This window comes from Abramis brama (genome assembly GCF_963993115.1).
Source record: "Abramis brama genome assembly, chromosome: 8".
NCBI lineage: Eukaryota > Metazoa > Chordata > Actinopteri > Cypriniformes > Leuciscidae > Abramis > Abramis brama.
In genome coordinates, this window is record NC_139970.1 from 16,377,889 (window position 1) to 16,390,115 (window position 12,227).

Here is a 12,227-nt window from a genome sequence, read left to right on the forward strand (position 1 = left end):
TGGTTTATAAGATCACATGGAAAAAAAAAATCAGTCAAGTTTAACTGCTAGTGTAGACTTCTGATGGCTGCTTGCGGCAGACTAATCTGACAACTGACTCCTCATCCAACGTGACAGATGAATTCCATCCATCTATCTGCACCCCTGTCACTCCTGAGAGCTGAGGCTAGAGTAGGAGGAGGCTGTGTGTGTGTGTGTGTGTGTGTGTGTGTGTGAGAGCTGAGTTAAAGCCCAGAGACAGGTGGCCCAGAATGGCAGTGTGGCCTCTATGTGTCAGATCAGTCTGTGAGTGGGCCGAGTGAAGAGACAAGGCCTTTCCTCCCTCACTCTGTGTCTCGTGCGGCACCTTTCATCTCAGGCATAGGGTAACTCACCCTCATCTATTAAACATCACACAGTTCATCCCCGACACAAAGTCTGAATTCTTAAAATGGGGAACATCCTACAACCAAGGTGTTTGATGTGTTGTGTGGATTTGGCCAGACATTTGACCTGCGACAAAGTCTGGTCCACTCTGCAGCTTATTCTGGACATTATCCAACCATTTAGATGAGAAGATAGCGTCTGATTGTCATGCAAAACAACTGTTCAAAAGTTTGGGGTCAGTTAGGTGTTTTTTGGAAAGATTTTTTGAAAGAATTCAAACTTTTATAATCAGCAACGATGCATTAAATTGACCAAAAGTGACAGTAAAGACACTTATAATGTTACAGAAAGTTACAAGAATCTTGAAGAAAAAAAAATATCACTGTTACCACAAAAATATTAAGTAGAGCTGCACGATATAATGAAATATCGCAAATGTACACATTACAATAGGCATATCACAATGGTTTGCAATAACTGAATGATTTTAATACTTAAAAAAGTTATGAAAAGTCAAAGTTTTAGATCAACGCAGATAGCAGATAAGAGACTGGACACATGACTGTTAAATACCTGTGACATGCTTAATGTTAAAAAGCGCAATAAGCAGCAGAAAAGAATACACAGAAAGCCGCTGTTATAACACCGCCTCTCGGACAGTGCAAGATCCCGAATTCAGTTCCCTTCCGAAACGTATTTGGCAAAATACACACAAAATTATGTCAAAATGCCTGGCTATTAATCATGTATACACAGTCGGTTTTGTCTTAAGTGAAGGTAAACAGTTGAGGAAGAAAATGCACGTGTAACATAATATTGGATCTGTGCAGCTCTTAAAGTGACAGCAGCCTAATAAACATGTTGCCATCTATCATTTATGTTAATCAAACAACAAACGACAAAGAGAAAATCACTCACTGCTCTTGAAGGAATCACTTTTGTAGCTTTTTTCTTTTTTTTTTAGAAAGTAATGGATGCTGAAAATACAGCTTTGCCATCACAGGAAAAAAATACATTTTAAAGTACATCAAAATAGAAAACCGATATTTTAAACTGTAATAATATATTTCACAAAATTACTGTATTTTTCATCACATAAATGCAGCCTTTTTGAGCATAAGAGACTTCTTTCAAAAAATATAAAACCCCCCCCCAAACTTTTGAACAGTAGTGTAATTTATATTAAAATAATAAAAGGAGTGGAAATACATTCCCATTATTTGCTTCCATATTGTGTTAAATGCATCAGATGGCCTGTGAACTATAAATGTGTCAGACGGACAATAAACGTGAGCCGTCTGAGGCTACAACTACCTGCCAGTTACCTGTAGGTGTTTTACGATGTTGACCACCTCTCGTGTAGAGTAGGGGTAGGTGATTGTTCCTTGGTCAGCCATGGCCCGGAGTTCTCCGAATGCAGCCACCAGTTTCTGGAGAACAGCATCAGGAACGCCAGGCCCGTACTGCTTCAGCATGGCAAACTCCGCCTGAGGTTTGGGGTTGTCCACTGCATGGCAGCTAAATATGTCCCCTGAAAGAGTGATTCATCATATCATCATGAGTATTACAAGCAAATACAAAGCCCTTACTTGATATTTGTTTGTCATTTTCATGACATTCTGTGATCAAATACTATATAATGGAACTGCCTTACCAAGAGCTCCAAAAAAGTCATTTCCCAAAAACGGAAAGCCTGGTCGGTTTGCTAAAACAATCATGCGGAAGTCTGGATGCATGGGAATGGCATTAGGCCTTCCTGCTGCTTCCAACGGGTCTGTGGAAATCAAAGAACAATTCCAGTTTTAAAGACTGTCAGTGACGGGTCAATGATGTGGAACATGTTTGATCCTCTCAGTCCATTTCACCTGACACTATTCTTCTTCCATCTGCCAGGATCATCTCTCCACTTTCCACCAAAGTCTTCAGGATACAGGTGACATTTGTGGGAGCTTTATCAGCCTCATCTATTACCAGGATGTGTCCCATCTTCACAGCTTTAACCTTGAAAACAGCACATTTTTATTTCATTATTTATTTATTCCGTCAAGTCAACTTATAATGTTAAGCAATGTCTCTCGCGCCAAAAACAGGTGTAATATAGTTTACTTAATATAGTTAAGTAATATAGCAAAGTCATTTTTTTTCTAAATAAATTAATACTTTTATTCAACAAGGATGCCCTAAATTGATAAAAAGTGATCATAAAGACATTTATAATGTAAAAAAAGATTTACATTACAGATAAAAAAAATTGAGTAATGATGCTGAAAATGCAGCTTTGTCGTCACTCGTCACAGGAATAAACTACATTTCAAAACATATTCAAATAAAAAAACTGCTATTTTAGATTGTAATCAGATTTCACAGTATTACTGATTTACTGTATTTTTGATCAAATAAATACAGCCTTTGTAAGCATAAGGCCCTGTTTATCCCTGATATTAAGATGCGTTTGGTTTTTACACCGGCCCCGTTTACCCCTGGTAAATCTCTTTTGTCCACTTTCTCCCACTTCTGTCCTGATTTGTTCGAGGGTCTATGGGCGGGTAAATGTATGGGCTTTTTCAGATCTTCCGATCTAATGGACAAAATAAGCTCACACAATATACACATGAATGCGAAAATCAAACTTCAAACAGTAGCTTTCATTTCTGCTCTGACAGCCGTGAAACGACGACGCCGAACACGTCTTCTTGTTCGTCTCATTCATAGATAGAAATCAGGAATGGTGAGAGAACATTGTGCTTGGTTCGTTTTTCACCTTCAACCCAAACTTGGGTCTCCAGCCAAATTTTAAATCCTGTCTGGCCAGCGCGCTTCCCATTATGTTTACGCATTAAATCAGTAAGCGGAGAGTAGTCTGTCTTTTGTGGCTGTTTGAATGCATTCGACTACGGTTCACTATGAAAGCAATCCGGTTGAATGTGAACAGTAGTGTACCTTTAAGACTTTTATAATCTTTGTATTTAATTAGGCAACAATTCACTTTAACTTCTAAGATGTTAATTGAGATTATACCATGGTCTGGGTGAATACTCGATTCTCATTGGCTGCAGGGTGTCCGTTAAAAAGTGATAATGTACACCTAGGAAAGGCGTCCCGTCAATTTGCCTGATGACAGTTCTAAATGATTGCGCTGGCTCAAACTCACTGATCAACTGCTGCGGTCGGGTCGCTGTGGCCACGTTGCTTGGCAACGCCTGTATACGGGAGATATTAAATAGTGCGCTCGACTTAATAAATAAAAACCCTCACGATTTTTACTCTAAAACACATTAAAGTATTATTAATTGATTAAATATTTCTTTCTTTCGTAAGTAACCATGGTATAAGCGGGTTAATGCCCTTCGAGGTGTCCATTATCAGGTTTTAATGGACTTCGGCGGAGGCAACCTCCGCTGCGCGTCGGACGGTTCACGCCTCGCCGTCGTCCATTAAAACCTGATAATGGACACCTCGTCGGGCATTAACCCTTACTTAACTGAATGGAATCAGATTGTGACTGAATTGAAATTATTTTTTTAATTATGAGGAAAGATTCCATACTGAATAGGCACTAACATACAGATGTCACAGATGAGCGAAACAGTTCGGGTCTGGTCCATGTACCTTCGAATAATTTGTTTTCTTGTTTTTGTCTTCAAAAACCATTCATTTATCACATATTCGACCCTTCCTATGAACATAAATAAACTAATCTCATGTCGTTTTATTATATTTTTATTTTTACCACACTTTGTACTAATTCACCAAATGGAAACCAAAATGGTTAAACAACTTGAATTTACACTCTCTACATGGGTGGGAAATTAAACGACCCTTTTAACCAAACATCAAACCGTGCCGTCATACGTTATTCCTCAGTTTTGCGCAAAAGAATAATAGTCATCCACTGCTACAGTTGTTCGGATTCTTAAAGCATTTATTGCAACTACATCTCTTTCACATCAAACAACCAAACTAATAGATTGACACGAACCGTACCGGGGCAGATAGGCCGGACTTTCTTCTGTGTAGACATAGGTTCACTAATATGGCTAACTACACGTGCCAGAGAAATACACTATTATAGGTATTAATAGGTAGAAATACACTATAATATATTTCAGTTTTGAAGGCAAAAACATGAAAACAAATTACCCGAAGGTACATGGACCAGCTTGGTTTCCTTTAACTGACCATATTTGAACTGTTGCGCCGTGGATCCTCTTTATTCCAAAACAGCAAAGAGGAACAGAGTTAATAGGGAGCTGAAGATTATAGCCGTGTTTTCATCATCTCTGATATGTACAGCTGACATTAGCGCCTCTTATTTACAACCCGGAGCTGAAAGGTGGTTTGCGGAGAACGAGGGGTGTTTTCTTGATGCTTTTATCTGTTGGACCGGCACAATGAGAGACCATTTGGAAGCATCGATATCAGATGAGGCGCCAGAAGGGGCTTCAAAGCCTAAAGACTATTTATACCCTGAGAGCTGCCGCTGGGTGCTAATTGAGGGGCCAAACTCCGAGTCACAGCCTGCTTTTCATCTCCATCCACCTTGTTTCGAGCAGAGACATCGTTAAAAGCCTTATGTAGAGAACACCCGCGACCCTGCTTCAAAAACAATGCGTCTAAATGGCACCACCACGCTAACAAAACAACAGGCCGACTTCAGAAACGAGCAGCGTGGAGGATTATAACACACTGTCCTCGAGGTCATTCATTAATTTTTAATGCTTTTTCCCTCATCTGTGCCGGGGAGTCCTCCGGGTTTGAGCTGGCAACATGTTTGTCCTTGCTGGAGCAGTGGTCTGGACCATCTGCTGATAGATGTATAAATATCACTATGAACCACTGAGGTGATGAATCACATACACAAATACTGATAGAGCTCACTGTATGGGCTCTGTTACAAAGCCTTGCTGTCCACTGCCTACATAGGAAAGTGTCTTTGAGGCAGCATCATAAGTCAAATGAAACAGCATGGGTAATACAAAGAAAGCTGCTTGTGTGAAGCATAAAAGACACTGAACTGATTCCAATAGAGTTCGGCGTTAAGGTGCGATCACATTGGCAAAAGTTTGCAGACAAAAAAGGGTCCATGTCTATTGTCAATAGTGTAGCGATGTATATGCACAATTCTCACAGAAGTCACTTTCAAACCAAGCAGCTTTCTGTTGGTCAACATGGCAAATTGACATGAGCAACTTGAAAGTGAGCTTGAAAGAGAACTTTATGCATCGTGCAAAACTCACAATCGCCAATATATTCCAATTGGAATGACTGGATTTCGACCAGTGAAATTTCATAGAGCAGCGCTAAATGTGACTGCACTCTAGTTGTGTTGCTAAGCTAACAACATGATACTCTTAACTTAAGTAGTTGTTAAGTCAAATATGTTGCAGTGCATTCTGGGATTGCCTTCTCAAAGCAGGATACATTTGGCCAAAAGTCTTCTTAGAACTGGGATTTTCAATTCAGGGTCAAAGACTATTTACAGTAACACTCGTACAGTTCACTCGTATTAGTATGAATGGGAGAAACTGCAACCTTCAATATGGTGGAGAAAATCCCGATCACCAAATGGTGGTTTTTGGTTCTTATAGAAATTGAAACTCACGAATTGCGCATTGGTTGGACCAACCTGAAATATACACTTTTTAATGTTTTTTTGTTTTTTTTTCATAAGCGAAAGAAGCAATAATTATGATTCAGTTCATCTTGGTCTAGCATGCCCAAAATAGCTGGCCGAAGGCACTGCCAATATGATCGCTGAGCGAACAGACTTTCCTTGAAAGAAACTTTGTAGGGTCCTGGTCACTAAAAGTCAGAAGAAAAGAATTGAGAGAAAAATAGAAAAACAGTTCTACTTAATGCATTTTAAGGGCGGTCAATGTTAAAGTAACAGATAATACATTTTAACAATTTGCCTTAGTACAATGGCAAAATAAAAGCCAATTATTACTTCTATTTTTTGTCTTTATATAATATCACACTTAATATTTTGCTTACTATTCACCAGGAGTTCAGCTTCAGTCCTAATTAAATGCACCTGATCCAGCTAATCATATTTGAGAGACCTTGGAATAAAACAAATCTACAAAAATACCAGTTTTAGAAGAACTTCTCACTAGAATTTGAAACAGAGCCATGATGTCAGTGGTGAATACTGACCAATGGAGAGTCTTCATAGACGATGACTCCATCTCTCACAGAGGGCTGCAGAGTTAAAGTCTGGACTGTGGTGTCTCTGTTGAGCATAAAAACAGAGCTTTAGACTGTTTGTCGTGAAAAATAATGCATGCACTCTAAATGGTGACTCTGTTCACTGTTAAATCATAGCTAATTTCTCTAGAGGATGAGATGATTTGTGGATTCATATTTATGGGTCCTACATAAGTATAAAGTAAACTGACCTACATTCAGTGTGATGGACAGAGCGTTCGAGTTCTTGTGCAGGTTTGAAATGTGACACATATCTCTATAGGCTTAGAGGGAGGGAGAATCCCTGAAGTGATTACTTTAGACTAATTTAAGATTTCCATAATCGCTAACCAGGCCATAATGCATGCGAGTTTGACTTTGGTTTAACTTTCAAGAGGAAACTTCCAAGATGATATCAACCTCTGCACCTAATAGATGGGTTAGACACAGTGACATCTTATTCAGCTGTATTTATCAAAATCCAGTAAATAGTAATATTGTGAAATATTACAATTAAAATATGAATATATACAGGGGTTGGATAATGAAACTGAAACACCTGGTTTTAGGCCACAATAATGTATTAGCATGATGTAGGGCAATACAACATCAATTTGTCTTGAGAATGTCAGATTCAAGTCCTTCACAGTGGCCAGAGGGATTTTGATCAATTCCTCTTCCAGAACAGTGGCCAGGCCCATATGTGATGCTAGTGGAGGAAAACGTTTCCAGACTCACTCCTCCAAAATATCCCAAAGTGGCTCAAAAATATTTCGATCTGGTGACTGTGCAGGCCATGGGAGATGTTCAACTTCACTTTCATGTTCATCAAAGCATTCTGTCACATGCTGTGTGTATTGGTGCTTTATCATGCTGATATGTGGCAACCCCGTACAATGTTTGAAACATTAGGTGCACATTATCCTCCAGAATGGTTCGATAGTCCTTGGCAGTGACGTGTCCATCAAGCACAGAAGGGAATGCCATGATATTGCAGTCCAAACCATCACTGATCCACCCTGTGCTTCACTCTGGGCAGCAACAGTCCAGGTGTTGAGCCTCTCTGGATCTTCTCCACACCGTAACGCACGGATGTGGGAAAGACAGTGAAGGTGGACTCATCAGAGAACAATACATGCTTCTGTCCACAGCCCAAGATCTGCACTGTTGGCAGCATTGAAACCCACATTTGGCATTGGAACGAGTGACCAAAGGTTTGGCTATAGCAGCCTGACCTTGAATATTGACTCTGTGGAGCTCCAGATGAACAGTTTTGGCAGAAACATGAGAGTCGAGGTGCACATCTGTGGACAGCTGTGGTTTTATGTTTTTTTTGGATACGGGTTAGTACCTGGACATCTCTTTCAGACAGCTTCCTCTTGAGTCGACAGTTACTCCTGTTGGATGTGTTTCGTCCTGTATGTTGGTATGCCAACATTACCCTGGATCCCACAGCTCTCGATAAACCACAAAGAGTTGCTGTCCATGTCACAGATGAGCCAGCGAGACGAGCACCAACACATTTATCCTCTTTTGAACTCTGATACGTCTCCCATTATGTTGTGTGGATTGCAATATTTTATGTTCAGCTGTGCTATTGCTCTGCTAATTCAATCTTCACACTCCGCTCTTACTGATGGAATGTAAAATCAGTGAAGATTGTATATAGTCGTGAAACCTCCAACACTGTTGTGTTTCAGTGTTTCAGTTTCACTGATAAACCCCTGTATATCCCATATATGTCCTACAGTGCATCCTGGTGCCATCAGTTCCCCAGGTAACCACCTTCTACTGCTCCAAGGCCCAGTTCAGATGCCCTCATACCCTTTGTAGGCGCTTACGACGGTGGACAGAGGTCATCATAGGGACTCTGATTGGTCTATGGCTACGCAGTACCACATGCAGTAGATTGAAATACACTGTGTGTTGCGACGCATTCCTCCCATAATCTAAAAACCTCCCATAATTAAAATTTTGTGTGACACAATAGACATTCTATTGGCTTGGACCAGACGGGATAGCCATGTTGCCCTCATGCATTGATGAGCCTTTGGTGCCCAACACTCTGTCGCCGGATTGTGGTTTATCCCTCCTCGGACCAAAGTTGGTAAATTCTCACCACTGCTAACCGAGAGCAATCCACAAGTCTTGCCATTTCAGAGATACTCTGACCCAGTTGCCTTGCCATAACAATTTGACCCTTGTCAAAGTCGCTCAGGTCTTGTCGAGGAATTGTCGAAAGAAAATACTGTTGTGTTTCACAGAAGATAGAAAAAATAATAAGAGGGTTGGACTTGGAACAAGGTTAAGTGAATGATAGTATTGTAAAATGTGAACTGCTCCTTTTAAGTTGTACTTTTGCCTTTGAAGAACTACAATCAAAGTTCCCTCTGCCCTGTCGACAGGTGTCCTAATTCATCAGGATTAAAATAGCTCACTCAAGCCTTAGAGAGGAGATCTTTTTATTTCAGGCACTCAGTCAGTCTGTAAAAGAAAGTTTCACCTTCTAACACACAAAAACAAAATCGTATGATGCATCTGTGTCCAGATGTTTATCTGTCTGACAAATAAAGGTGTCCTCTTTCCTCTGTTTCATTCATATATAGAAAGGCTACATTACTCAGTTCCTCACTAATGAAGAAAAGCTCTATGTAATGTCACTGAGTGGATGTGGGTCATTCCCGGTGTGGCCTCATAACCAGGTTCTAATTGAGTCTAGGGGAGAGTAGTTTCTGATAATAGGTCTTCCTCTCTGAGAAGGCTTTATTTGAGAAGAACTCAGGGGACTTCTTTTATTTTACCTGTGAAGCTGAAGATATTCTCTTGGTCTGTTCATGAGATGCAAGAATCGATCAACAATCTTGTTTTTCCCAACACCCTGTGAACAGAGTAAGAACATGTTAAAGGAACAGATCACCTATAAATGAAAATAAATGTGTCATTCATTATCTAGCCATCCTCATGTCTTTCCAACCCTCTTTCTCAACCCTTTCTTCCATCTGTCAAGCAGATTTTAGGCAGAATACCAGAGCTTGTGGAAGTGGATGGTGATTTATACTGTCAAGCTCTAAAAAAAGCACCATTAAATATTATAAAAGTAGTCCATATTACTCATGCATAATATTCCAAGTGTTTTAAAGCCAATTAGTTTATTGACCATTACTGGAGCTCTTAAATTTAATTCCCGCTTATATTTAATAATAAAAAGGCACCTTACCAGGTTTGACATAATTTGCATGTATAGAGCTCGGCAAAATAGGCCGGCAAAATCCCATCACCACCTCCACGAGGTGCCGGCCGGAAACCGATGATTAATTTGATCGGGCTAACGGTGAGGGTGGTCAGTGACAGACGGTGTGACGCGTCGGCTGATTGAAACTTCCTGTCACATCAAAATTGCAATGCTTAAACGACATTTGGATCTGAATGCTAGGGCGTCCCCCATAGGCGACGCGTGCCGTCCCCGCCCAAACGGCGCGAAAAGTGGACGTGGGCTACTTGCCCAAGGACGTGGCAAGCTGAAACGGTTAGTCCAACATCTACGATTTGCAACCGTCAATATTGGCACGCTTACCGGAAGAACCCGTGAATTGGCTGATTCATTGAGAACCCGGCGTGTCGATATCGCCTGCATACAAGAAACAAAATGGAAAGGCGCCAAAGCGAGAGACATTGGAGAAGGGTACAAGCTCTACTACTATGGAGTGACAAACAACCGAAATGGAGTGGCGACCATAGTCAGTGAGAAGTTTCGCAACAATGTCGTTGAGGTCAAGCGCATCTCGGATCGCCTCATGTCAATTATGATCGACACTGGGTCGGTGATCCTGAGGGTGGTCTCCTGCTATGCCCCCCAGACCGGATGCACTGAAGCCGAGAAGGAGGAATTCTGGTGTCAGTTCGACGATCATCTTCGATCAATCAACATCAATGAACATCTCCTGATCGGTGGCGACCTCAATGGTCATGTTGGGACTGCGCGAGAAGGGTACGAGCAGGTACACGGCGGACAAGGCTATGGGACCCGAAATGAAGGGGGCGGTCAATTTCTCAATTGCGCAGAGGCCCACGATCTGGTCATTGTCAACACGTTCTTCAAGAAACGTGACTCCCAACTCGCCACCTACACCAGCGGTGGACAATCGACCCAGATTGATTATTGGCTTATCCGACGCCGCGACTTCAAGCTGGTCAGGGATGCCAAGGTGATTCCATCTGAGACAATTGCCTCCCAACACCGGCTACTAGTTCTTGATCTCCGGCTGAACTCCGGCCTCCGACCCCGCACTCGACTTACTGGTCCTGAGAAGATCAAGTGGTGGCGCTTGCCTGAGAAGCAAACACAACTGGCTGCCATGCTCAACACATATATCGCCGCCATTGACGGTGGCCAGCCTGTGGAAACACTCTGGGTAAACATGTCTAAGACGATCCGTGACGTGGCGGAAGAGTGCCTCGGTGTGACCAAGCCAGGGCGACAATTCATAGACAAGCAGGTCTGGTGGTGGACTGACGAGGTACAGGAAGCTACGAAGGCAAAGAAGGCTGCATTCAAGCTATGACGTGTCTCGCGGGTGGCCGTCGATTGGCATGAGTATAGACGACAGAAGTCGATGGCGAAAAAGGTGGTGGCTACCGCAAAGGCCCGACACCACGCCGAGCTCTATGCACAGCTCGACACGCCTGAAGGAGCCAACCGAATCTACAAACTCGCAAATGCTCGCCATCGCTCGACACTGGATATTGGTCAAGTAATGAATATCAAAGACTCCAACCATCAAGTCCTCTGTGATCCACTCGCCATTTTGCAACGCTGGAAAGAGTATTTTGACTCGATTTGCAACATGGAATTCCCGCATCCACTGATCACAAGCAGCGCCCCCATCCTCGGGCCGGTACCGCAGATCAGCCTTGCTGAGGTCGAGTTTGCAGTTAAAAATATGAAGAAAGGAAAGGCCCCGGGACCCGATAACATTCCCGCCGAGGCGTGGAAGCTACTCGGACACCGAGGCATTGAAGTCCTTGCCCGACTGTTAAATAAGATCATTGATGAGGGTACCATTCCCTCAACATGGGCTGCAAGCGTAACGGTCCCGATCTGGAAAGGCAAAGGCGACGTCAGCGAATGCAACACCTACCGCCCGATTCGCCTGCTCTGCCATGCCATGAAGATATTTGAGCGCGTAATTGACACCCGCCTTCGGAAGATCGTTTCCATCAGTCCAAATCAGTGCGGATTTGTTAGAGGAAGCGGCACTACTGATGCGATCCACGGCATCAGGCTCCTGCTAGAGAGGCACCGGAAGAAGAACCAGCAAGTACACATGGCCTTTCTCGACCTCGAGAAGGCATTTGACCGTGTGCCCCGGGATCTTATCTGGCATTCCCTCCGCTCTCACGGTGCCCCCGAAGAGTACGTACGATGGATCCAGCTTCTCTATACCAACACCACCAGCGTCGTCCGATGCCCTGCAGGCTTATCCGAAACATTTCCGACCACCGTTGGCGTGCACCAGGGATCCGCCCTCTCCCCGCTTCTTTTTATCCTTTGCATGGATACTGCCACGGGGGATATTCAGGTGTCTCAGCCCTGGTCACTTCTATTCGCCGACGACATCTTCCAAGCTGATAAAACCCGTTGTGGGCTTGAACGTCAAGTGCAAGACTGGAATGAG

At 42.6% G+C, this 12,227-nt stretch overlaps 1 protein-coding gene across 1 annotated transcript in view; it reads right to left on the reverse strand.

The window, feature by feature from the left end:
• The window catches only part of vwa8 (von Willebrand factor A domain containing 8), a 117,564-nt gene that overhangs the window by 62,044 nt on the left and 43,293 nt on the right, over positions 1–12,227 (reverse strand). The window contains exons 21-25 of the mRNA XM_084122576.1: positions 9,354–9,430; positions 6,523–6,598; positions 2,232–2,367; positions 2,021–2,140; positions 1,692–1,897 (exon numbers count right to left, since the gene is read on the reverse strand). Coding sequence (XP_083978702.1) covers positions 1,692–1,897; positions 2,021–2,140; positions 2,232–2,367; positions 6,523–6,598; positions 9,354–9,430 — 615 coding nt within the window. The remainder of the gene's footprint in view (positions 1–1,691; positions 1,898–2,020; positions 2,141–2,231; positions 2,368–6,522; positions 6,599–9,353; positions 9,431–12,227) is intronic.